Source organism: Aulostomus chinensis, chromosome 14 (assembly GCF_037954235.1).
Source record: "Aulostomus chinensis isolate RoL2024-O1b breed Wild chromosome 14, RoL_Achi_v1.0, whole genome shotgun sequence".
In the NCBI taxonomy this organism is placed as follows: Eukaryota; Metazoa; Chordata; class Actinopteri; order Syngnathiformes; family Aulostomidae; genus Aulostomus; species Aulostomus chinensis.
In genome coordinates, this window is record NC_141333.1 from 8,023,161 (window position 1) to 8,049,938 (window position 26,778).

The window sequence follows — 26,778 nt, forward strand, 5'->3', positions numbered from 1 at the left end:
ATTAGTGGACCAGACGCTTCAAATTGATGGAGTAAGAACACCCTGACAACAGGATGAGATCCGGTTCGTCCTTAATATTTGTCTCTGAAGAGCACTGGAGCTCCATGATATGCAGATATTTGGAGGTTGTGAGCCGCAGGAAGATGCGCCGCTAGTTGGCTGACACTGGCCGCCATGAGGAGGACAGGACAAGAGATAAATTAGATTATTGGATTGACTACAACAGATTATAGCTCTCCGACTTCCTCCATGCTTCAAACCACATCAATCTGATCATATTTCGCTCTGAGTTTCGGAACTATAAAGGTATGTTTTTGTTTACTGGCATGCATTTTTTTTTTGTCTTGGGTTTAGATTGTTTATAACAAGGCTACATGTGAAGTTGCTCAGCAAGTCGTTCAAGACAAGCGTAGTATTTCATGAGGGAGTTGTCCAAGTTGTCGCCTGATTCGAGAGAAAAGGTTGAGGTTTTATTGACCGGGTGTAGAGTTTGTTTAAAGTCTGACGTGTTGCGAAAACTCTGTAAATATGCAGTGTCCACCTGCTTATGTGAGTCCTCTGCACCTTAGGACTGAATTTGTAGAAGAGAGAGCAATATATATATATATATATATATATATATATATATATATATATATATATATATATATATATATATATATAAGCTTCAATTATCAGGCAATTGGCATGTTTGTGTCAAATACCTTTGGCCTGTGACTCAGAGTCAAGGTTGCTTTTAAGGTTGGATCTTTTAGTCTAAGTAGTAGTTTTAAAACCCAGGGAGGCTGCAGTGTGTGTGTGTGTGTGTGTGTGGGGGGGGGGGGGGGGCAGCTGTTTGCCCCACTGACATCATTTCTGCTCAGACTGTCCTTTCCAGAAGAAGGAACAGGTAAGGTTGAAACACATCCAGTGAAAACAACTGATTTTCAGTCTAGTGACAGACGCCATCTAGTGGTCATAATAATTATGTAAATCACATGAGAGGAAGAAAAGAAACATCTGTGCTAGGAGCTGGAGAGAGCAATGGAAGCTGTCAACTGAGTGGAGAAAGCTGTTCTATTGGTGTATTAGGCTACCGTGTGATTGCTGAAGGGAGTGTGTACCGTACACCTGAGAGAGACGGCTGTTGATTTTGTGTCACCTGTGTTGGGGTTTTGTTTTTGTCATTACAACCATGATGTTTACCTGACCTAACCATGTTAAAAATAGGTCATATCTGACTGACTGCACTTATTTATTGACCACATATCAGTCATTAGCCAATAATCACCTCACAACCAAACATCAGCCTATCAACAAAAGAAGAGATGGCATTCACTTACAGTACGTCAGTTGCTGATGTTTATTATGTATCTGATGATGTAAGAGAAAGTTAAAGTTATGATTAAAATTGTCCTCAGTCAAAGATGAAGAGCTGATAGACTTTTATAAATGTGATGGTAGTTTTTACAATGCAAATTTCTTTGTTTACGTGGTACAAAAAGGGGTAATGAATAACCAAAAGAAATAATACCAGCAAAGCAAAATACCTAAACAAACCAAAAAGACCCTTATATCAGGCAAATTATCATTCACACATTGGTTTTGTTTCTGCAAAGCATTTCAGAAGTCACGCTTGAATTTTATTGCGCCCTGAAATTCTGTGTTTGGTGTCAGTTTGCCTGATCCTATTCTTTGACTGAAAAAGGTGTACTTTACGAAGGGTTGTTGATGGATTATCTTGTTCCTGGATGTTGATTTCCTTTTGATACAAGGATAATATTACAATTACCCCCGGTAATATTAAAATAACCTGCTCTGCCTACTCTAATCGATAGACACACAACACTGTACACCACTGCTGTTTGCTGGATGTGCAAGTATAAGCAGAAAGGCCGTGAGAACAGCCAGCGAAGCAGGAATGCTCTATTACATTGTGTCCATAATCCCTAAATGAAAGCAGCAACTGATGAGTTGCAAGTATAGAAAAAGACGCAGGGTGGAAGGTGGATTGTTGCCATCCAGTGTCACTGTTTTCATCAAGACAGAGAGACAGATTGTGTTGTGTGGACTTAGAAAGTATAATCCCCTCTAGTAGGGAGGAGAGCAACAGGAAGGGAGGATAATGCCACCAGCAGAGGCTTGTAGACCCTGTTTGGCTGTACTGCTGTTGCCATGGCTGGTAATCAACTGCAACTAAAGTCAGCCTGTGTTATCCATAGCGGTGTCATCGATTACCAAGATGTTATTTGACTGATGGGACGTAGAGGTGGGTTTGACAAATGATACAACATTTTCACTGGTAACTCTGCTGAGGAGGTGATTTTTTCTGTGTCTGTCTGCCTGCAGGATGATGTCGAGGATACCATTAAAAAAAACAATTTCAATACTGAACACCAAATTGTAGAAACTTGACTCCACATGGTCAAATCTTTTCCAAACTTGACAGGTTTGGAGAGAGTCCTGGTCTGAAGACATCTACAAGCAGAAATAAAGTCACAGTGCCACCTAGTGGTTACAGGAAGTAAGCCTGACTTAGCAAACAGCCTCTGATTTACCTCGAAGTTAGTGTTGTCCAAACACGATGAAGAGCAACATAATACTTAATAAGTGTTCTCTAGCACCACCTACTGGAAGCTGGAAGTGATATTTGCATCACAGTGCACGCATCAGCTTGCTTTCTCATGAAAATGCAAATATTACCAGGTTTTTTGGAGAGGGGGAGGGAGTACTTTGTGGTTCTTGAATTTGATCTAATATACAGAAATTTGAAAGAATACTAATGTACCTACTTACTGTCAACTACTGCTACTAAACTTTATCAATAACGGTTCAAAGAACGCCGTTTGGTCGCACCTGACAGGAAAGCCGGGTGGGCCTGTGCAGAGTTATCACATAGCGGGCAGCTTTAACTCTCAGCTATTACTGTCCCTGTCTATTAATACCTCCCAAGGCTGCGCTGAGGGAAGATGCTGCTCAATTACGTCTGACTGACGGGGTTTAAGTTGTAATTAGATGCCAGATTTCAAAGACAACAACAACAACAACAACAACTTGGTTACCTCTCTTTTGAAGGTGCCGTGTTTGTCAAAGTTCTGTGTTACAGCGAGGAGCACTGGCATAACAGAAATTCCTCGTTTCCGCAGCCTTGGCTCGAATACATGATAATCATAATCATAATCACAATTCTGATTATTATTATTTTGTTTTTTTATAATTGAGTATTTTTAGTTTACACTGAAAGTGTCATATAAATGACAAACAGCCCTCAGAAAATCCAGTCAGGAGGGCTTCAAATGGCAGAAGAAAACTGAAGCATAAGGAACAATAATTTATTTATGAGGCTCCACTAAATTGTTAGGCTTCAGTTTTTTTCTCTGTGTTTTGCACATTCGCGTGTCTGTGTGCCTTTGACATCACTGATCATGTGCAGGGAAGTTTCTTTGGTCTTGTTGATGCGTGTTTGTGAGCTGTTGTAAGTGTGTTTTGTCCCCTTTAGACTGGCAGCCATGCTGACCAGCTTCATGGAGGGAGTTCTCTGCTGCCTACCCTCCAAGTCAGCCAACGTGGTGGTTCCTGTAGAGACCTCAGAAGCTGCTGATGGCTACGAGTTTGTAGAGGTGAAACCAGGCCGTGTGTTACGGATTCGACATGTAATCCCTGACCGGCCGGTGGAGGAGGAACCCACAGGACAGGGTGGAAGTGTCAGTTGCAAAAGAAAGATCACGGTATATCGTAATGGACAGCTTTTCATCGAGAACTTGGGTGACAGAGCGAGTGCAGAGCTGAAAAACTGCCAGAATGGAGAGACAGAAGCCAACTGCACTGTGGAGGTGGAACTGACAGATAGTGGCAACTCCCCACGGCCTGTCAGCATCCCTGACGCCAGGTTGGACTCTGTCACAGCAGGAAAAGACCAGGCTTCTGAAACTGGAGCTGCAGGAGAAGCGTCTGCTTCTGGGCAGCCTGACCAGTCCCAGCACAGGCGCAGGCGGAAACCCAAACGCACCGTAGTGATTGACTGTGAGAGGAGGATATCTGCCTGTCGAGGAACGCATCCAGATGTTGCTCTGTTCTTCATCCATGGTGTGGGAGGCTCTCTGGATATCTGGGGAAGCCAGTTGGATTTCTTCTCTCGGCTGGGCTACGAGGTGATCGCCCCGGACCTGGCGGGACACGGCGCCAGCTCATCACCTCAGATAGCAGCAGCATACACATTCTACGCCTTGGCTGAGGATATACGACTTGTCTTCAAGAGATATGCACGCAAGAGGAATATTCTCATAGGACATTCTTATGGGTAAATTTAAGAGCACAACCCTTGGATAAGACACCTTCAAACTGAAAGAGAAATCAAATCAAATATCAATTTTCATCACCATTCATGCGGGTTAAAGCCCAGTGAAGTTATTTTTTTTTTTGGTTAATGTAAATTCAACATTTTTGGGGGATTTTTAACTGGGCTCTGAGAGGCTGTGATATGCAGTTTTCTCAGCTTCTGATAAGCCTCATAAAGATTGTATGCAGGAAAGAAAATCACCAGAAAGAAAATAACAGAAAATTCTAATTACCTCCAGCTCTCTTTCTGTATTCTTTGCAGCCTTACTGTTGTTTTTACTGCGATCAGAGTTTGTTTTTGCGTTGGTATTTTCTCATTAAATTGAGAATACAAAAAAAAAAAAATCCACAAAAAAAATAACAGCACCTGTTCTTCCAGCGTGCTGTGTGTAACCAGGATTCTGTTCTGCTTGCCTAGTGTGTCGTTCTGTACGTTCCTGGCCCACGAGTATCCAGATCAGATCCACAAGATGGTGATGATAAATGGAGGTGGTCCCACAGCGCTGGAGCCCAGCCTCTGCTCCATCTTCAACCTGCCTACATGCGTGCTCCACTGCCTCTCACCGCTGCTGGCCTGGAGCTTCCTCAAGTAAGACAGAAGAGAGAAAAATTCACTTTTGCTAATGGTGGTGAAAATAGAGAGAGGAATTTATCAAACTAGATTTCAGTTTTCCATCCATCCATCGTCATCTTCCGCTTATTCCTACACATTAAGGGTCGCGGGGGGGCTGGAGCCTATCCCAGCGTCAACGGGCGAGAGGCAGGGTTCACCCTGGACAGGTCGCCACTCCATCGCAGGGCCAACATGAGAGACAAACAACCATTCACACTCACATTCATACCTACGGTCAATTTAGAGTATCAATCAGCCTCATCCCCAATTGCATGTTTTTGGACTGTGGGAGGAAGCCGGAGTACCTGGAGAGAACCCACGCAGAGAACATGCAAACTCCACACAGAAAGATCCCGTGCCTGAGCCGGGACTCGAACCTGGAACCTTCTTGCTGTGAGGCCACAGTGCTGACCACTGCACCACCGTGCAGCCCATTTCAGTTTTCATTAAAAAAAAAAACAACACAAATCTTTTTTTAAAATCCTATTTTATATGAACAATCCAGTCCGTTATATCACTTTCAGGTTTGGAGTCACTATCTACCCTCAAATGTAATGGTTCTTCCTCCACAATGTTTTATATAAATGAGGTTTATGGTAGTTTTTCCTCTTCCAGGCAGCAATAATGAAAAAAGTGAGTCAACTTAACTGCTGTAGCCAGAAGAGCTACTGAAGTGACTCCAGCAGTACAAAAGTTGAATCTGACATCCATCTGTTGCACCTTTTCTACCTGCAGGGCTCAGTGTGTGCCTTTATTTCATATAACCAATCATTCTTTTATGTCCCCCCCCCCCCACCACACACACACACACACACACGCACACACACATACACACACACACACACACACACACACACACACACAAAACCACACAGGGCAGGTTTTGCTCAGCAGGGTGCAAAAGAGAAGCAGCTGCTGAAAGAGAACAACGCCTTCAATGTGTCATCTTTTGTGTTGCGCGCCATGATGAGCGGGCAGTACTGGCCTGAGGGGGACGAGGTCTACCACGCTGAGCTCACAGTGCCCATCCTGCTGGTTCACGGCATGCATGACAAGTTTGTCCCAGTCGAAGAGGACCAGCGAATGGCAGAGGTAGGCAATCCAAACTGGGAAAATCATCAAGTCATCTCATACTGTGGAGCAAAAAAATGTACTTACCCTAGAAAAACCAGATGGCCCTGAATTCCCATATTCTTCTATATTTCATATATTAAATCATTTGGAGAATAATCCTGTGTCTAATGGGACTTTGGACCGTAGTTCTCTTTTCTGCCTTCTGGTTGATCCTCTTTTAAGGCATTAAGGTCACATCTTCTGGAGTGAAGATGAAAATTATATTTCCAGAGTCAGTTTTTCTTAACACCCTTAAAAAAAAAGTCTCATATGTTTTTTCTTCCCTGCTAGATATTAACGAAATCCTCCTCGTCACGTTAAATTTGTAAAGGAAGTATGACAAATATTTTATACCCTCACCATTATGAATTTATTTAAAAATAAAAGCTCTCTGGAAGGTAAGAAATCTATTATGAACAAATTGTAGTTAAGAGATTTAAATTATGCAACCTAAGCTTCAGGGGTCGCTGTGTAGACTCACTAAATGGAAGAAAAGGAATGAGTCCCAAATTATGCCCTTTTAGGAACTCAACTCCTTCTGCAATTATAGAGGCTGCATGTCTGCACTGATACATTTACTAATACATTTTACTGCATTTAAAATGAACACAAATCAAAATATTCTGCTTTTGATTATAAGATTTTTTTCCTGCTGGGAAGTTTTCTACCATTAAACTTTTCACAGAGACCATTTTGCAGGGTCATATATTGTTATAAGTGAATGTAGGAGGAAAACAGTTTTCCTTTTTTCAGTGGGGGGGGGGGCATGATTTGATTGCATTTACTTAATTTCCTTCCTCTACATGATTCTCTAGCCACCTGAAAATCTGACTTTGATGTGAGCAGTGACTCAGAGCTCTGGAACCAGACTGGTACTTTGGCACCAAATCTAAAGAGGAAGTGTTGAGTTGGCAACTTCCAAATGTAACTTTTTTTGTTTTCCTTCAGATCCTCCTAATGGCCTTCCTGAAGGTCCTGGAGGACGGCAGTCACATGGTCATGATGGAATGTCCAGAGGCTGTCAACACACTCCTGCATGAGTTTTTCCTCTGGGAGCCTGTTACCGCTCCACCACCAAAGAAAGAATCCAAAACACGTCCAGAGACCGCCAAGGCTCAGTCTGACAATAGCAAGGCTACGCCTGACCCTGCCAAGAGCCGACCTGCAACCGCCAGGCAAACCTCATCCAACAGCAGTGCAGAGACCAAGCTGGACACGATGGTCAAAAAATGACAGGAGATTAAGCTGACTGGGATGAAAGCCGGAGCTTCCGCTGGTATATCACAGGTGTCCATGTGCTCCCAGTGAACTGAGCTGGGTTGAGCTGTGGAACCAGTTGATGAGCCGAAGTGGTTCAGGTGAAGTTGTGAAGTTGGGATGCAGTGTTGAGTTCGATCAAACTGAAAGGGATGCGTATGGAAGTAAGGGCCAGAAGAAGAGGAGCCCCTAAGCAAGGAGTTCCTTGTCTGTACAGGAGGAGCGGTTGTGCCTTGAGGTGGTGACGAGTGGTCCTGATGCTAGAGATGGAGCCATGAGGGCGAGGCGGTGCTGCCACACCGAACAGAGGACGGTCAAATAGAACTTGCAAGGATAAAAAGGCTGCCTCATAAAAAAAGTTTGCCATGTCTAAGCAAAGCAAACTCATTGGTTTGAATGAAACCATACCTAGTTTTAATTAATATTCCTTTTTTGGAGTGGGGGATTGAACATCTTACTGTATTAATGTGGCCATTTTTTTTTTTTTTTTTGCTTGAGTTGTACACATTTCCTGTAACATTTCTCCCCAATGCCCAATGTTATTGGTTGTAGTATTTCACATTAAACCATGCAAAGCCACTTTATGAGTGATTAAAGTGTGAAACTTCTACTGACAGTGACAGACGGGAAGTAAATTAGTTGTTGAAATGTTTGCACAATCAAGTGCGTAAAAATAATTTTAGCAATGCTTGAGGCTCAGCAGGGACTTAAAGCTACGCGACCTAAGATGATGCATGAATCAGCAGTGCAAGATGAGATGTTGATATCGTGTTGAGATGCATCTGATAAAGGAAACTACCTCTCCTGCATCTGAAAAGTATTCAATTTTGCTATCCAGCCATGTGCTAGTACAATAGCATGTTTGCTAATGACAATCTCCTAGTAGTTTGGAGGCATTTTTTTCTATTTCCTGCTCTAGTGTCCGTAGGCAATTAAGATTATTTCAACATTCTACCCACTTCTGCAAGAGAAGAGGGGAAGACGTGTAAAAAATAGAGTTTCTGAGTCGGCTCGACTGTCATCACCCAACACATTTCCTGCATCAGAAAAATTTAGATCTATTCAACTCTTTGACAGCTTACTGGGGACATCTGTGCTGCATGACGACAGGGCAGGTGGACGCAAAAGAAAACTATCTGTTAACGGACCACTGCATTGATGTGCGTGCGTGTGTTCACGTTATCTGACGTGGTGATCATGCTGAAGCAAACCTTCTCTCAGCCTCCAATGCGATAGAAATGAGGATAAGTGCAGCTTTGTCATTCGTGTTCATATAGAGACAGTTCCTTTTTCATACTTGTGTTTGTCATGGATATTTAGAGATTTAAAAACTGTCACAATCACCCAGCAAAAGAAAATAATCTGAGGGATGCCACAGCTGACAAAAGCTAATCTTGTGGAGAAGAAATGACATGGTTGTTTTGTTGGTATGTTTTGTCCTGTGTTAGAGGAAATTGTCCATTTTTATATCTCATATATGTGTCTTAAGTTTTGTAAGTTTTTGCCTTTCGTATGATTCCAGCTATTTCACTGATATAAAAAAAATGTTCATTTTATTGAGTAAATAATGGAGTAATATCAGGAGTTATGTCTGATATATATTACAATCTTGCCACTGAATTGTGATGATTTATTTCACCATTAAGACTGAACTGACGATTAGTAACCATTGTACTAATGATAGTAGTACACACAGACCAAAAGGTGATATTTATGGTATTGGTAAATTCAGCCTGACAAAGTTAATTAACGATGAAAAACAAAAATTAGAATTAGATGTACTCCGCACAGCCTCTCTTTTAAGTCTTATTTAATTCAATGTTGCAGTGTCACATAAAAAAAATGAAATATTTAGATGTACCAGATAGAAATGTAGACTGTATTAACAATTATTTTAGTTAATATGTCCATACATAAAAAAAAACAACACAAATTTCAACATGCAGTAAATGTGGGATGCAACCAAACAACGTATGTATATTAAAACTTGAAGAGCGACCTGAAGACCAATGACATCATAGACCTGAAGACTGTAAATCAAAGGCCTCATAGTTTGATAATAGCATTTCTAGTAAACCTTGCTGCATCCACACTTCTGCTTAAATCTATTTATAACTTAGCTTTAATCACTTCTTTGGGAATTGAAATTAAAATTTGACCCTTTAAAAAAAAAAAAAAAACAATACAGAGCTTTACAATGTTTATACATTCATGTTATCTAAAAGAAAGCATTCAATTAAAGCACTCTTCCCTAAACGTAAAAGGCACCAGCAGATACTGGTCAGACCTCCAGGGGGACAGTGGAGTCGTTGCTGGGGTCCTCTGGGGTCCTCATCTCTGTGGGACTGCTGGACATTTCAGGCTCTTCTTTTTTGTCTCCTTTCACTCCATCACTCTCTGCTCCCCCCTGCTGGTTGTTGCTGGTAGTGCTGGCCGGCGTCTCTGCTGCCTGGGTTTCATCCACCACCTGGACATTGTCTGCGTCAGGGGCCTGTGCTGCTCTCACGTCCCCGTTCTGGACAGGGTAGATGCCCTCCAAAGCATCATATAAGAACTGGTACTGGTTCTGACACAAATAAAAGCTGGTTTCAGTGGAAACGTAAGGACGCACTGCAATCTTATGGGTCCCTATGAGTAGACTTTATATTTCAATGGATTTGTTCACATTTTCACCATAAAGCGCCAAAAATAGAAATGTAGATTCAATTATTTGAAAAAAATCCTTATAAGAACGAGGGGGAACTGAAGAGGAAGGATAAAATGTTTCACACCATTCAAACTGAAGGAGAGTAAATGTGGAAAAGTCCATTCTTGAAAAAAAATACAAAATATATGTATAAATACAATAATAAGAAAGTATGGAATTAAACATAATGATATTTATTAAATAATACATCATAATTATAATATTTATTAAATTAATATTTATTTTTAGTTCTGTTTAAATTTTAAAATTATTTCATTCACTTTCACAATGGGTTTCACTTTTTTTTTAGTGAATACTAAAGAAAAAAATCGGGTCATTAAACCTACTTACTAGATCAGTGTTTCCAACTTCTTTTTTTTTCTGGGGGCCTAACTTTGTAAAAGATGTCAAACTAAGGTAAGCTACCAGTCATTTTTCTGATCCTTTTTAGAGACATTGCCACTAAATTTAAGAATTTGCTTCACCAGACATTTCAAAGAGATGGATCCGTTAAGTCACAACATCGTTTTTACCAGCGCATGATTAAAAATATTACATGTGAAAAAACGAGTTTACATTGATTTAATGGACCATTTCAGTGTTTTCATTTCCTCTTATCCATAAACAATACACAAATGTATTTATTTTTTGGTCTGGTTATATGGTTGTCTTTCTTTTGGATTTGGCAAACATCATTTTCTTATGATTGGCTGCAGAATATTACAGAATCATGGCAGGAAGTGTCGTTATGGTAGAAAACAGCAGATATAAACCTAACATGACTGGGTGAAATTCACCAACAGAAAACTTCTGAGAGCCACATGACCCAGTCTGGGGGGTTAGGGTCCATGATAAGAGCTGTTGGAAGTTAGACACATCTCTTCATTCTTACCAGGCTAGAGATCAGACCCTGGCGCTCCTTGCGAATGGTTTTAACCGCCTGGAAAACATCCACCTGCTTCTCAGTCTCAGCGCTGTCCAGCAGGTTCCAGAGCGCACAGAAAATCCCTGAACGGGAGGAACCATCACTGAGGACACACACACACGCACACGCACACGCACACGCACACACACACATGCACACGGTTAATATAACTCAGTCATTCCCTAAATTATCGATCTGTGCCAAATGTCAGTAAATGAGAGGCCATCACAGTCCAGGCGATGTGCAGTAATGTTTAGTAGGACATTTAAAGTACATGTGAGCCCAGTACTTTTGAGAGACAGAGACAATAACAGACAGGGGCAGCTCTGGTTTAATGTCGATAATATTTCTATTGTAAAAAGTTACTGGATTGGTTATCACAGAAAAAGTAAAGTTAAAAAAAAAAGTATCATTGGGGATCAGTAATGAATTCTAGGTATCATTATTAAATTATTACTATACTATATTAATTACTACTGATATTTTCAAGAGATTTTTCTTCTGGGGAAGCTTTAGTTCAGGCCTAAAAATATTTTTTGCAAGTCATGTTGATGTAAAGTTGGGGACTCCAAGGTCATGTGATCCAATAATATCATCATGCAACGTTCCGCAGTGGAGCAGGGAGCATTCTCTCTTACTTGCAGTGGACCACCACGGGCACGGCTCTCTGTAAACTGCCACCGTGGCTGCTTTTGATGTCTTTAATAACGTCCGTCAGGTCCTGTGGGTTCTCTGGAAGTTCTCTGTCCACCCACTTCAGGAACTGGACATGTTTCACCGCCTGACTATCTTTCCTCTGTTGACACAAGTGTCGTGTCACATTGTGATGATGAAAATCCCCTCATAAATACGGCCGACCCTGCTAAAAGACATGAACACTGAATGCAGGTAGTTGTTGTGTTACCTTAACGTGGCGGATCAGCATGTTGCGAGTGATGAACGCTGGGGAGGCGTTGGTGCTCTCCACCTCCACCTCAACTTCCCCGAATATTTTCTTCTCTTTATCCCAGTAGACAAACTCCTGTGAAAAAAAAGATGATACACAAAACAGAAAATATTCACAATCATATTCATAATCATACAAACATGTAAGATCGTTTAATTTCCAAAAATTGACGTTATATTTTTGGAAACACTGCAAAATCCTTGATAAAACTGCAAAATCCCAATAAAATCTGTATCACTTGGCCTTTTTAGCAGATAGAAACATGGAATCAAAACAAAAAAAAATCTTTCATGTTGAAGTTTTACATAAAATGGCTTGCCTTTCCTCTTTTACTCATGAAAGAATTAAAAAAAATCAATAAACACTTCAAACTGAGGACGTTGCATCAGATCTTAAAACACATATGTTTCCCGAGATTAAACCTATGACATGATGTGTGTATCTGGAGAACACGCACGACACTGTAAGCACCTTTTCTTCGTCATGACCATCTGACAGCGCGACGATAGTGGAAGCTTTCTTCTGGTGAACCATCAACCAGAAGTCAGCGATGGTGTCTGGCAGCGGCGTCTGTGCCATGATGAAGGCACGTGGGCCCCAGTAGCCCTGTGGAGGCAAGAAAAAAAAAACCCACATCAACGGCTGCACACCACCCAAACAAATCAAATCAAACAGTCATTAAACCTGCTTGAACATTTCACTGGCAGGTTACAGGCAGGTTTAGCTGAGTCAACGAACATACGTTGATGTGGGAAGCGTTGATGTATTTAGTAGTCGCCTCGTCCTCGTCATCAGACGAATCCTCCTCCTCCCCATTGTTGTAATAGTTGCTATCACGACTGTTTCCCTCATTTAGCTTCAGCAGCACTCTGTTGATGTCGTCTGAGGGTGACACACACGAGAGTTAAGGCGGATGTAAACTGCACTGCTGTAGGAGCGGTAACGTGCTGGCCTGGTGTTTACATGGGATGATGGATGAGCAGCGGTTCCTCTTCTTGTTTTCTTCAGAGATCCCTGAGTTGAACGTCCTCCAGTTCTTAAAACTGGGTAGTCTCTGCATTACAAGACAACATTTCGTCATTAAATAATTAATAATCTTTATTATTTAATAAGAGGATGGATTCAGGACATTCAAGTTTTTTTTTTTAAACATTTTTTACATTTTTTTGGTGGGCATATATTGAAAAAAGCGATTCCTTTTTTGAAGCCACAACATAAAATGTTCCCTCTTACTTTCATTTATGTTCACAAGATAAAACTTCATTTTATATTATATGTCATTTTATATTAAACTAAGGGAACAATTTATATCTCATGACCTCAAAATAACTAAATGGGTGATAGTTTTTGGCCTAATTATTGTGATATCTCTCTATAAACAAAAAACTACTTTTTACTACTACTACTACTATGACTACTGACTATTAATAATTGTACCAGAGTGCTTATTTGCTGTGGAGTTTTAAAATTCTCCAGAAAGAAAAAATAACACTATCATCATTATCATCTTAGAAGTGTTAGCGTGAGGAGCTATGATGTCTCACATAATCCCTTTGATTGCAGTACAGTCTACAATAATAATAATAATAATAATAATAATAATTAAATTTAATTTAAAACAATAAGATACCTCAAACTCCTCCTCCAGTAAAGAAGGCTCGTTGCCAGCGTTTTTCTGTTTGAGCATGCTCAGACTGCTGTGGAGCTCAGGCAGAGATATCTCTGTCTCTCCAAACTGGTTGTACTCCAGCAGCGCCTGGTGAATCAGGATGTACTGGGCCTGTGTGTGACCACAAAAGTAAGTAAGCAGTATTATCTGAATACATAGCAGATGACACAACAAATACACAAATACTGCACCGCCAAATCTGTACATGTGCTGTATCATCATCAGTATCATAGAAAGAAGTAGCATCCTTGAAATGTTGTGCAGTCATTATATATACACATTAATATATCCAAGAATACTGTTCGTGATCATATACCCAATACAACACAACGCCATATCTGCTTCTCTCCTCTAAGAGGCGCTGGAGAGCGTAAACAGAGACATCGAGCTGCCATCATGTCAGGTCTCTACGCAGTTTCTGGAAATAATGATTTATACTTCTCATCCTTCGCATGGTCACAGATATTGTGTGAGGGGCAACAGGTCGCCATGGAGACCATTCACACCCTCAGGCAATTTTAGAGTCTCCATTTAACCTCACTTGCATTTTTCTGGTATGTGGGAGGATGCTGAGCAGACTGAAACCCACAACACCATCATGTTGCCCTCATTCAATATTGTATAGATTTGACCATACAACAGGCGTTGTGTTATGGCAGCACAATTCTTCCTTTTTCAAAACTGTACACAAAAACTGTTACAGCCAAGTTTACAGTTTTTCATATCAAAAACCACTTTGAAATTTGAAAATAAAAAAAGAACACAATTCCAATGGGAAGTGATGATTTGATTTTTAATTCATAAATTCATGTGAGTCTGCTCCCATTGCAGACTCCTGGTCGTCACCCATTGAGCTCTGCATGGTCAGTGTAGGGTGATAACGGACTTAAAAAGGAAGAGATTGTGGCTCCTTAGTGCTGGAATCGCCCCCCCCCCCCCCCCCCCGTGAGATCTACAGACAATCACCATTATATCATCTATAATAGGTGATTTTGGTTATGAATTCAGTTGTGTCTTTTGTTGCTGTGGATACCTGTACTGAGACCATTAAAACCTGTACCCTTGTCCAACTGGTCTATTTGCCTGCTTTATGTTCGTGTCTGCTTTCTTTCCTTTATGAGTGTAAGATCTCTGACAAATATGAGTCACACGAGTTTCAACATACTCGAGCTCAACAATCACATCGGCACAAAATATTCATTTAAATAAACATCTTACCTCGACTTGAACCATCAGACATCTTTGCCTGCGGAGTCTGACCACGTAGCCATAGATGTCAACTCTGTTTTCAGTCTCCAGACCCTCCATCATGGCATCGATGCCGATGTAGGTACCGGTCCGGCCCACTCCCGCACTACACATGAGAAAAACAATCTGATCACATGAAAATGAACGGCATCTAAAGATGAACTTGAGAGACACACTAGAGTGAAGAATAGCCTCAGGAGTCATTGTCAGGAGAACCTTTCAGTCATTTCTTTTCAAAGATAAAGCTACATAAATGGGGCTGTTTTGATTTAATATAAACATCCAACAAAATGCAAACTGATGTGTTCTGTTTTAATCACACAAGATGACTCCACAAAGTACCTGCAATGGATGACAATGGGGCCACTGAAAAAGTTTTTAAAAGCATTGACACGCCTTCTCAGCCTCAGGAGCAGGTGGGGCTCCCCCGGGACGCCGTGGTCCGGCCAACTCATGAACTGGATGTGGGTCACTTCCCTCTCTGAGTTCTTCTCTCTCTTCTAGAAAGACATGAGATGGTTAAAACACACACACACACACACACACACACACACACACACACACACACACACACACACACACACACACACACACAACAAACAGATGAATATTTAATTGAGCATATTTTAATTTTATTTGTTAAGGGTCTGCAGCAATAACACACATTTGCGCGATTCTATTTGCTGGTTTGATGGAGACTCACATTCATCAGGGTGAGATGGCGGATGGTGTAGTCAGGGCACTGATCCTCTGAGTTTAACTTGACTACAAACTCCTCAAAGATTTCCGTCTGGCGATCAGTAGACGGCCAGTACTGGGCACACTTGACCTGAGACACAGCGTGAGACGCTCATGAGTGACAAACCAGCAACAAAGAGTCAACAAAATACCAAAATTAACCCACAGCTCTTACCCTATTTCCCTCTTCACAGCGTGTTACCATGACAATGATGGAGGACTGCTGCTCCCACACCATCCTCCAGAAATCTGTCACAGTCTCCTCCTTTGGCCCTTTAACACACACAAAAGTATGTACACTAATTGTTAAGAATCATAGTGCCAGGGCTGATCCTAGACCCTGAGGGCCCCAGGCAAAGAAGCAAATTGAGCGCCCCCCCCCCCCCCCGCCCCCCCCAAACAGGGAAAGAAATGGTTGCATTCAAACATAAAATTTTACATCCTAAAGCATCAGTGCCTTTTATGGGATATATTAGGAGATATATAGTTGTCACCAAATGTGTCGATAAAGCCCCTTGTTCAAATTTTTCTGTGAGGCCCCGACATTTGGCTGGTTAGCCTTCCCTGACGGTGCAATTCTAGCAGGCAAAAACAAGTCCTTTACCTTGGGCTGCAATGTACTTCTTGGATTCCTTGAAGCCCTGCACATTTGAAAACAAATCATGGTAAGTGAGGTGTGTTTTACCAGAACGAGGTCATGAATTTTGCATCTAATTAGAACAAAAGGATGCATAAATCGGACAAAATGCTACCATTTTGTATTTATATATTTGAATAAAGGTGATTATGCTCTTCTTATTCCTCGTACAGTGCCAGTATCTCATCAACAATAGTCATATAATGATCTGGTTGTGTTCCATACGTCAATGAAGCTGGCATTGATGTAGTCACATCCTGCCTCTCCGTTTCCTGTCGTCAGCTGAACTCGGTTGTAATCATCTGTTTGAAGGTGAAAAAAATACGAAGACCCACATTAATTTTAACCACACCGAGTGGATGGGAGAGTAAGTTCATGCTTATCTGTGAGCCTTCATGGAGTTTAATACCCAGACGAATGCCCACAGATATCGCGGCAAGTGATATATACAAATTTACTGCAAATTTGCTTCACAAACAGTTTTTAAACCAATACTACCTTTTAATACCTTCACCAAGGAGGTTTTGTGACTGGTTTGTAAAAGTTATGGATGTTATAAGTGAAGAGTCTGAACCCAGGGAAGGAACAACTGCAGTTCAACTGTTTTTGTATCGTGTTTTTAAGATGCTTCATCACAAGAGTTTTGATATTTTGAGGTAGCTGGCTCAGTTATAGTGTCTCTCTTACAGCAGGGTTATGTAAATAACACCAAACTTGGAGGTGGAGTGCAGCATGGGCCATAGGTAAGGATTAGTACATGGAAGTAAGATTAATCTATCTTATAATTTGAACATAAATAGAGATTCATATGCTCAAAAAAATCAGCATGCATATCTGATGGGCGCTTTTGTCTAAAGACGGTCACATGCTGTGAAACAGACAGAAGACAGACTCACAGGGCAGAATATCCAGGTAGCGGTTCTTTGAACCATTGCAGTTTTTTTTGGCCTCTTTCATAGGATACCTGGAGAAAATTCTGGGGATGCTCTGCAAACATTACAGAAAAAAAATATCCATTATCTCTCCTTCCACTTTACACCTTCAAACAAAACCTAACCCTCCCAGAAAGAATTTAAACAGACCTGAAACTCCTCCAGAAAAAGCCGTCCCTCGTCAGCCCACTTCCTTTTGTAGGTTTCCAGCAAGACGTCTGCGGCGATGGGCTCCACAGGAAGCAGGTTTTCTTCATCGCCTACAACAGCAGACCAGAGAGAAACACTTTAAATACAAACAGGAAAACTGCCATTTCTCGCTTTAAATGGTTGCAGTATTTGACATCATTGCAGTAAGTTAATTTAGTTACAGTGACAGCACTGTAATGTAAACTTCTTTGATCAGGATTTAATTTGAGGATTGTTCTCAGTTAACGCTGGCAAATTTAGCTGCTACATAAAATTAATAATTGAAAAGTCAAATTAAATAATTAATTACTTAATCAAGCGCCTTGTTGAGGAAAGTCTGCTGCTAATATCTACTCACTTGGTTTGTGAATGAGCATCATGTTTTCACTCTGGTCTCTGCAAAGGAAGTAGTCAATGTTCATTTTAAAATATATATTTTTGTACGGAAACCTATGGAATAAAAATGATCTATAGAGAGATTCATTACAGTGATGATTTTCATGTTTCCATGACAAAATATTTGTAAAAAGAATCATGTTAATAAAACAGGTAAAGTGTTTCTCACCGAGACTTAACGCGTCTCAGCACGTAGATCTTGTAGACGACCAGAAGCAGGGCCACAGACGTGAGGATGATGAAGAAGACCAGGACACCAATAACAACTTTATCGTTGTCTGCAAAATGGCGGTTATGAGAGAAGAATATCAGAGGAGACTTCCTGAAGGAGACGTTTACATCGACATGAACAAAGAGGCCACGTACAAAGCGTGTCAACCGTTTGCGTCTTGATGTCACTCTTGAAGTCACCGTTGGAGGCAAACACCTGAGAAGGCAACACACACGCAAAACACACACATCTAACGGGAACTATGGCGCTCACATAAATCTCAGGAATAAACGTAATAATGTCGTTGAATCAAAAAGTAGACAGACCTCCAGTTTATAAGTTGTCAAATAATAGAGGTCTTTGAAATCAAAGGAACAGTCTGAGCTTTGCTTCGCCAGAGTGCCACCATCATTATGAAGTTTTGCATGTATTTCCTCTTTTGGTCCATTAAAGGATTGAGGAGCGTCACAGGTCACTTCAATCCTATTATGCTCCGATAACTTGATCCTCAGGTTGGTGATATCTCCTGGTCCTGTAAGATGGAAAACAAAGGACACAGTTTCCTTTTTTTTTTTTTTTTTGGATGAAAAAATAAATAAATAAACATAATGATATTAATAATTGATTTAAAAAATTTTTTAAGGATTTTTAAAAATATGGCCATGTGTGAAATTCAATTATCAATTTCGTACAATTGTTTTTTTTTACACGTATTTAGTTACACTTTGAGAATCTGTCGAACAAAACACAAGTATAACTATGATACCACTATGCACTGTGTTTTATGTACCAGTTTTCTTATCAATATACTAAATAAACTTAGCTGAACAACAACTGTCCCCCCAGATTTTGTCACAGTTCTGCTGCTCTTTCAGAAAAATACTCACTTTTACTGGCTCATTATATCCCGATATTCAATAATACATGTAAACCATAATCTTGACAAATTGATAGTCAAAAAGGATTTTTTTTTTTTTTGTATGATAAAAAAACAGTCACTTACTTCCGGTACTGGTTTTTTCATAAAGAGTTTTTTTATGCACTTCTCTGCCGTCGTACAGGACTTGGATGGTACAGGTGTAGTCCATGTATGGATTCAGTCCAGAAACTTCACACTCAGTGACATTCTTAGCTGGAGAATCAGAGGAGTCAGGTTTGACTTAACAACTTGAGGACTGATGGGTTCAGTGCCGATAATAACACGGACGACTGTACGATCTCTCTGCAAAGTAACACTTTGATATATATTATATAATAAATGATCAAATATTAGCAAAGAGGAAAAGAGAAACTACGGTAAAGTCCCCCTCCTTTGTACTCACATTTGTACTCATGGCTGGTACTTTTTCCTTCCTCATGGCACATGCAGTTATATGTCAGTTCATCTGTTACATTACAGTCGGTACTGACGGTTGTCCATTTGAATCCAAGGGAGCTGTTGGTTGGTCTGGGATCTTCGCGTTGACGTATTTCAACGTCTGTTGGAGCAGATCGGAGGTGTTAACAGTGACCTGGTGTTAAATCTCAGGATGCGACGGGATACAAGGTACCTACTACAGTGAGTGTTGACATCTACAGTTATGGTCTTTGTGTTGTTGTTGAGGTCCTTGACAAGACCAGTGCAGTTGTAGGATGTGAAAGCCTTCAGGTCCGACACGCTCGTGGCTCCTTGGCGACCGTTGTTCTCTGAAGAGACAGAAAGATCCCAGTGTTCACCACCGGACGAGTGTTCCTGTCCCTGGCTAGGAACAACTTAACCTTGAATTTAAACGGGCTCAAAGCAAAAATAAATATTCTATTTAGAACTGATTCTTCTTCCTTTATTTGAGTGTAATGAGGTTCCACTGCCTCTGATGACCTGGTGCCTCATTTTTGATGCTCATGATCATTTTATGAAAAAAGGCTCTCATTCAGAAAAATCATCACTTGCAGCAGGTCTGCCTCATCAGTGTACATCTGAACATGCTCCTTATTTCTATCAGACTTTACGAGTGTGGTACCTTTCATAATAAACATAATGTAACGCAGAGTGCTTTGCAGAATAAATGATATACAAAAAACATATCGTCACCTTCTTAAAATAATTGCCGGCCATTTTTTTGACAAAAATTATTAGTTTTAGCCTAAATCAACTCCTTATGTTGCTTTGTCTCCAGTTTTTTGTGTGTGTTTTCTCAACAATCTGGAAAAAAATGACTTAGGCAACTACTTTTTCAGCAGGCGACTTCCGAACAGATTCAGTTGTAACAGGAACTGAGGAAAAGTTAAATTCACTGACTAAACACCAAAGTCAGGAAATTAATAAATATTGATGAATGAAAAAATGCCTGCTGCACGGTGGTGCAGTGGTCTGCACTGTCTCCTCACAGCAAGAAGGTTCCAGGTTCAAGTCCCGGCTTGAGCACAGGATCTTTCTGTGTGGAGTCTGCATGTTCTCCCTGTTCCTGTGTGGGTTCTCTCTGATACTCCAGCTTCCTCCCACAGTCCAAAGACATCAAGAGGGGACGAGGCTGATTGATACTCTAAATTGACTGTAGGTGTGACTGTGACTGTGAATGGTTGTCTGTCTCTATGTGTTGGCCCTGCGATGGACTGGTGACCTGTCCAGGGTGAACCCCGCCTCTCGCCTGAAGGCTGCTGGGATAGGCTGCAGCCCCCCCACGACCCTTACTAGTAAGGAATAAGCGGAAGACGACGGTGGACGATGGATGGAAAAAAAATGCCTTACGAGATATAGTTGAGTAAAAAAAAAAAAAACTAAAAATTTGACATAAATGGCTGTTAAAAGAGGACATGGGATTAAAATAATTGAATTATGAATAATAAATACAATAATAAATATAAAAAGAAATAAGGATGTGCATATTGAAATAAAATCAAAGTAGAGAATAATATAGAATTAGAATAAGTCGGGGTCAAATGTTTACCTAGAAGGATGAATAAGTAGAACACATTTTAAAATCTGACTTTGGTTGCTCAGGTGGTTCTACTGACAATATTCCTGCCGACTGAAGAACATTAATTTATACGCACTGATGAAAGCACAATGGCCAAAATGTTTTGTATTAGATGAGTAATTAAATCTATCAATGATATTTTTCTAAGCGTGACCTTCCTTCCGTAAGGGCACTTCAAGATTTTGGTAAAATATATTTGAGGCCATCTGACAAATGCCTTAATGGAACCGGAAGATTTTCATAATCACAGTTTTCTTGTCAAAAAAATGTATTTCCTTCCCCCCCCCCCCTACTTACCGTAACATTGGTAATCAATGGTGAGATCGGTGCACTTCGGTGGTAACGTTTCACTAATTTTGACTGGATATTTATTGGAAACCCGCGGTTGTATTTCTGCTGGATTTAAAAAAGTTGCTGAAAGAGATAATCGGACATATTAAAAAAAAAATCATTAAAACAGGTCTGCATGACAAAGGTTGGAAACCCGGGAGGAGTCACTGTACATACCAAACGTGATTGGTGTGGAGATGCTCATGGTGTTGTTGGCACAGTCTTTGAAGGTTGTAAGCAAATCCATGCAATAGTCGTTTATATTGAGTTTGACACACAGATCGTTGCCACACTTCTGTACCGCTGCGTTATTTGATGCTGTGAGCAAAGAGCTGATGTTCCAGGCAGTAGAATAACAAAGATATCCGGGTTTGCAACTGCCGACGTCGATAATGTCTTTACCTGAAAAACACAAGTGATGTACAAATATGTCTCACACACCTTTCTACGAGCAAATACCACGCCATATAATAGCTTACTCACTCATTTCCATTTTCACGGTCCCATTTTCATTGCTGCTGGAGCTACAGGGTGTTCCATTGTTATCAGCATCAAGAAATGTAACCTCATGCCCGTATTCAGTACAGGGCTTCAGGTGAGGGTACTCAGGAACTGTGTTGGCCGAGAAGTTTTTACTCGCACTCATATAATTTTGGCCATTTCCCTTCATTGTTATTTTGTATTCGCCACTGATGGAGTTTGTGATGTTGAACGTGAAACCAGATTTCTCAGGTGTGACGGTGTAGGAACCTGTACAAGAAAAAAAAAAAAACAACTCTCGGTAAAAGCAAGCAGCTTTGAGTTTCCTAAGCGGAAAAAAATAAATGAATTCTGAAACTGATACATACATTTGACAGGAACAGGGGCTGCTGGAGATGACAAAAAGATACAAGAAAACATTACCAAACCACATCCACAGGTACAACAAGGGCTTGTAAACCATGCAAGAGGCTATAATCATTTACACGACAATCTGATGCAAAAGGGACGATTCCAACCTTTGCTGTTATCGTTACCTTTGCTGGTAGTATTCGCAGTGCGGATGGCCTGTGTGATGGTGGGTGTCGCGTGGTCGCTGAGGGCCTGAGTTGGCCCACTGTTTGAAGGAGCTTCGGTGACGCCAGGCGTAGTACTGGCTGGAGAGGAAAACATGAAGGCCACAGCCTCAGACATATTTCCATTTCGCAACAGTCCGATAAGAAGCTGAACTGCCATTTCAGAGGCATCTTACGTCAAGTACTTTACCAGACTCTGTTGTGGATTTGATTGCCTGAACTGAGGAGGTGAAGGAAGAGGAGGAGGAGGAAGAGGAGGAGGAGGAAGTGGAGGTTGACATGCTGAGTGGAACTGTGGGGTTAACTTCTTGCATGACAGAGGTAGTCATGGTGTGTGGAAGAGTTGAGTTGGGAGAAGGGCTGACTACTGAAGATGACGAGGTGGTGGTGCGCGCGTGCAGGTGAGCGGTGTGACACGACAAAAACAGAACATGGAGGATCAGGTTGGACACTTTGTTTAACCACCAATGAAGATGTTTCCTAATACTCAAATAAACTATAATCTTTCTTCAAATCTATCTCATTGACACAAGCTGCACTTGGGTGAAATAAACCGCTACTTTGTACGGTAACAAGGTTGAAGGCAAGAAGAATGGAGCAGATATTTGGTTGTATTCCTTGTTAGAGATCTCAAATACTTCCTTGTTTATTTGGACTTACCTCATTCCCTTAAACCCACCATAAACTTCTCCACAGCTGAATCCGTTGTATCAGCTGCAGATACGTACGGATTTTCATACAAATGAATAACATTGCTGAGCCCAATCTGCAGAGAGGGGTTCAGCTGCTTCGTTTTATGGAATGAGACAAGCGGAGAGAGAGCTCTTCAACTCAGAAATGCAACTCATGGACAAAACTCCTATCACTGAGACAGAAGACTGTTGAACACAGAAATACAAAATTAATTGTTCATGGTTTTAAAAAAAAAAAAAAACCTGGGAAATACGGGAAGTTAAAATAAATCCCATTTAAATTTTCCCTCAAGAAATCTTTATCTCGCCTAACATGGGAGTCTATGGTGAAAAAATATGAGCATACATTCAGACAAAAGAAGGAAAAAAGAAGTGTGAAAGTCATTCCTGACTGAATTGACTCTCTCCCTCTCTGACATGCACGTTTATAATGTTGCTTCCTGTTTACACGAAGAGTTAAATTTGGAGATGTAGCTCCTGACATGCATTTCAAATCCTAGTTGAGACAAGTCATTGAAATGTGGACAAATGACGTAAAAGGAGGGAAACTCAGCTGACGTCTTATCAATTCAAGTTATTTAACCCTTTGGACGATGCTGCTTCTGGTGCTGAAGTGATGAGAGAGTTTGGCACAGAAATATTTCATTTACAATATCGTTTTATATATATATATATTTTTTTAATTGTCACTCACCTGCTGGGTTTTGACTTGGAATTAAATAAGAAAAAAAAATATTAGCATCATGCAAGAAAGATATTTATACAAATTAAGAATTTGAATACATGTAAAAAAAAAAAAAAAGAACAAAAATACAAATGGTGACTTGTTAGATTTAGTTTGAGAAAAAAAAAAGAGGGAACTGGATATTTTCTCTGTGAGCTGTGCGGTTGCTATGACAATGCAAAGAAGTGTCACACTTGCCATTTCACACAGCAAACCACTATTTCCTGCTTTGTGCTTACATCTACCAGTATACTTTAGAAATTAGTTTCAAGTGAATTTGTTTTGTTCACGCTCCTAATTTTTGAACCGGACATCATCTGTGGTTTGTTTAAAATCTGCTCGATTAAAACAGGATCTCTATTCAATTGAATTTTTTCTTTTTTACATAAACCAGATTAGCTTTGAACGGTGTCCTCGGTGATTGTCTTTGTAGTTTCGTTTTCATGGTTTACTTCACACATTACAGCAAAAGAAGTAGAGGAAGGAAACAGATGTAAATGGCTGAAGAGAAGTAATCTACTTGTCCCGGGGGGGGGGGGGGGGGGGGGGGGTCTAGTGACAATCAGAGATCAAATATCTCCTGATCCTGAATCACTTTAACTCACCGAAACACAGTGAAACTAAACTTTACTGCCTCTGCTCTCACCGAACATTCAGCATTCTCATCTCATCTCCTCACAGACAGACAGACAGACTCTCATCAAACTTATTCATTTTAGACGCCCCCCCCCCCCTTTTCTTTTTCTTTAGGACTCAAGTCAGTTACTTCTGCTCTGAGTCAATGTGCTCTCCCCACACAACACTACACTGCTCATTCAGGAAGTGAAGGCACCTCAGAATGGAACACGGAAGCGGTCAAATTTGTTTCTGATCGCGCTCAACAACCGCGCAGGAGCTTGAGTTCAGAAATCTTCATCCCACGCGGGACATCACATTGTTTGAGTACAGAGAGGTGGACGGTTTAGCTTTGTCCTAAAAAGTCGGTCGTGAAGTGTCAGCTCGTGAAAATAATAAGCAACACAAGACAAAGTCCAAAGAGAAGTGGATATGGATACAAGGCAAAGTCTCAAAGCACAAAAATACATCCGTATGTACTTTCCAAAAGAAGGGGCCAGTTTTTTTATGAAGACATTTCAATTTCAAAATTACTTACATCTGGTTCATGAATTAAAAAAAAAGAAAAAAGTAAATTCAAATTTATAGATAAATATTCACTCTAAACTTTTCCTTGTATGGAGGTGTCATTTAAAACGATGTGTTAAGTCCTACAATAACCACACAAACCAAATGTGAGGTACAGCACTGTGGCAAGTAGCTGGTCTACTTTTAATGCGCGAGTAAAACTTCTAAAGAAAATACGAAGGAGCAACTTTTTTTTCCAGGTATGACAATAAAAATTCTTTGCATTTTTTTTTTTACACGGATAACCCAGTATTTTGAATCACTATTATGGTTCTGAATGTGGACAGCAATGAAACGGAGTTTTATTGTCGACCGCTAAAGTTGATTTTCTTTACAGTTTGGGGATTATGCGATGATTACGGTGGCCAAAACAATTCATGACATCGAAGATTATTTAACACGTCAAATTCATCCTTAGATGTTTTGTTTCATTTTTAGCAATTAGGATAAATAACACAAAAAGAATACGAACACCAATGGGAATCTGCAATATGGAGTATGAATGACATAGTAACAAGATTATATTTGTACCGTTTAATATCTGATGAATAATGGCGGCAAAATGAAGACGTGAAGGAACGGGACTCCACGTACGACCATGAGACCAACCTACCACGTGTTAAATCAATAAAGAAACTGACCCCGAGTGAAGGGAAAGAAAACACAATTAAATAAATAAAAGGCGAAATGTTTATTTCAGCTCAGATGCTGAAAATAGCAGAACATGTTTGATGTGTTGAACAGTAGCAGAACTGTGAGTGATGCTGGAGGCACTGAGGTGGGTCTGACACACACACACACACACACACACACACACACACACACACACACACTCACACACACTCACTAGAGTTGAAGTCAAGAAGAACTTGAAGGGACACACCCCAAAAAAAATTTCTCTCATCTCATATCTCAGACACACAATAACCTCCTCACACATGCACACACACATGAGTGTACGCGTGCACATATACACACACACATGAGTGCACGCGTGTACACACACACACACACACACACACACACACACACACACACACACACACACACAAACACACACGAGCACACACAAAATGTCAAAGCAGAACAGAAACATGATTGCAAAAACTCCCATAACTTTGTACTAAATGCAAGAACATGTTTATAGAGAGGCTTCTTATTAGCAGCAGCCTTTGATTGAACATAAGAGTTTACTGTTTCGCTAAAGGGCCTCACAAACCTGTCACTTTTTAGCTTCTCACATCACAAGTGTGAGCTGTACTGTCTTGTGTTCTTGAATTTAGAAAGTTTAAGAAAGTAGCACAAACGGAGAAGCGACTCAAAGGCATGATACGCAGAACTTGTCATTTCTGCCCTCAGTTTTTACTTTAAATGATTTTGTTTTGTGATGTTTTTCCAGTTTTCAAAAAAGATACATTTTTCAAGCGGGTAAAAGTCGATCCCAGGCATTTCTCGTGAACAACTGCTAAAACGTCGGCTCAGGATTGAGATTACAAGCCCTCATCACCTACATCTAGTCAATATTTCACCTTTGGACAATTTACAAATGTGTTTTTACTAATTAATGACTTTAACAGCTTTGTAAAACACAATGATAAATAGTGAAAATCGATAAAATGTGTTACTTACAGCCGGCTAAACAGAAGACACCAGCCAAGAGCGGCAGGATCTTGAGACCACAGAGACCTGCCATGTCCAGGAGTTGGGTTGTGTACGGCAACACAACATACAGTCGAGTTCTGCTGGGGACCAACAAACAGAGTTTGTCCGATCGTGAATTCAACTTTAACAGAGAAATAAGTCTTATTTTAAGCTACATACGTTTTCGGTCTTATCAGTTGACACAGTTTCCTGGACTTGTTCCCCAAACCTTGAACCTCGCCTCTGGTTTCAAGTCAAGGGAGTGATGTCACACCAGTAGAGCTTGACTTTACCTTCATGTTTCGTGACAGGAAGCTCAA

The 26,778-nt window shown here is 40.5% G+C and overlaps 2 protein-coding genes across 8 annotated transcripts; one reads left to right on the forward strand and one right to left on the reverse strand.

Annotated features, from left to right (window-relative positions):
- On the forward strand, positions 1-9,278 carry abhd8b (abhydrolase domain containing 8b). Of its 2 annotated transcripts, XM_086223437.1 has the most exons (5): positions 1-306; positions 3,479-4,279; positions 4,736-4,906; positions 5,806-6,022; positions 6,992-9,277. In XM_086223437.1, the coding sequence occupies exons 2-5, from the start codon at positions 3,489-3,491 to the stop codon at positions 7,274-7,276; spliced, it is 1,464 nt and encodes a 487-aa protein (XP_086079563.1). In that variant the 5' UTR covers positions 1-306; positions 3,479-3,488; the 3' UTR covers positions 7,277-9,277. The 2 variants fall into 2 exon arrangements, with proteins under 2 accessions (XP_086079563.1, XP_086079564.1); XM_086223438.1 differs by lacking the exon at positions 1-306 and having other exon boundaries at positions 3,483-4,279; positions 6,992-9,278.
- On the reverse strand, positions 8,965-26,778 carry ptprc (protein tyrosine phosphatase receptor type C). Of its 6 annotated transcripts, none has more exons than XM_086223432.1 (31): positions 26,639-26,778; positions 26,447-26,556; positions 22,410-22,586; positions 22,181-22,300; positions 22,013-22,030; positions 21,648-21,914; positions 21,342-21,566; positions 21,132-21,248; positions 19,432-19,563; positions 19,200-19,355; positions 18,881-19,009; positions 18,204-18,409; positions 18,033-18,093; positions 17,836-17,944; positions 17,629-17,666; positions 17,232-17,341; positions 17,046-17,136; positions 16,375-16,451; positions 16,117-16,153; positions 15,688-15,785; positions 15,478-15,603; positions 15,117-15,274; positions 14,745-14,880; positions 13,488-13,637; positions 12,821-12,911; positions 12,600-12,739; positions 12,329-12,463; positions 11,816-11,932; positions 11,550-11,707; positions 10,879-11,014; positions 8,965-9,866 (listed from the first exon to the last, which is right to left on the reverse strand). In XM_086223432.1, the coding sequence occupies exons 2-31, from the start codon at positions 26,508-26,510 to the stop codon at positions 9,582-9,584; spliced, it is 3,864 nt and encodes a 1,287-aa protein (XP_086079558.1). In that variant the 5' UTR covers positions 26,511-26,556; positions 26,639-26,778; the 3' UTR covers positions 8,965-9,581. The 6 variants fall into 6 exon arrangements, with proteins under 6 accessions (XP_086079558.1, XP_086079556.1, XP_086079557.1 ...); XM_086223430.1 differs by having other exon boundaries at positions 8,966-9,866; positions 22,013-22,033; XM_086223431.1 differs by having other exon boundaries at positions 8,966-9,866; positions 22,013-22,033; positions 26,447-26,559; positions 26,639-26,752.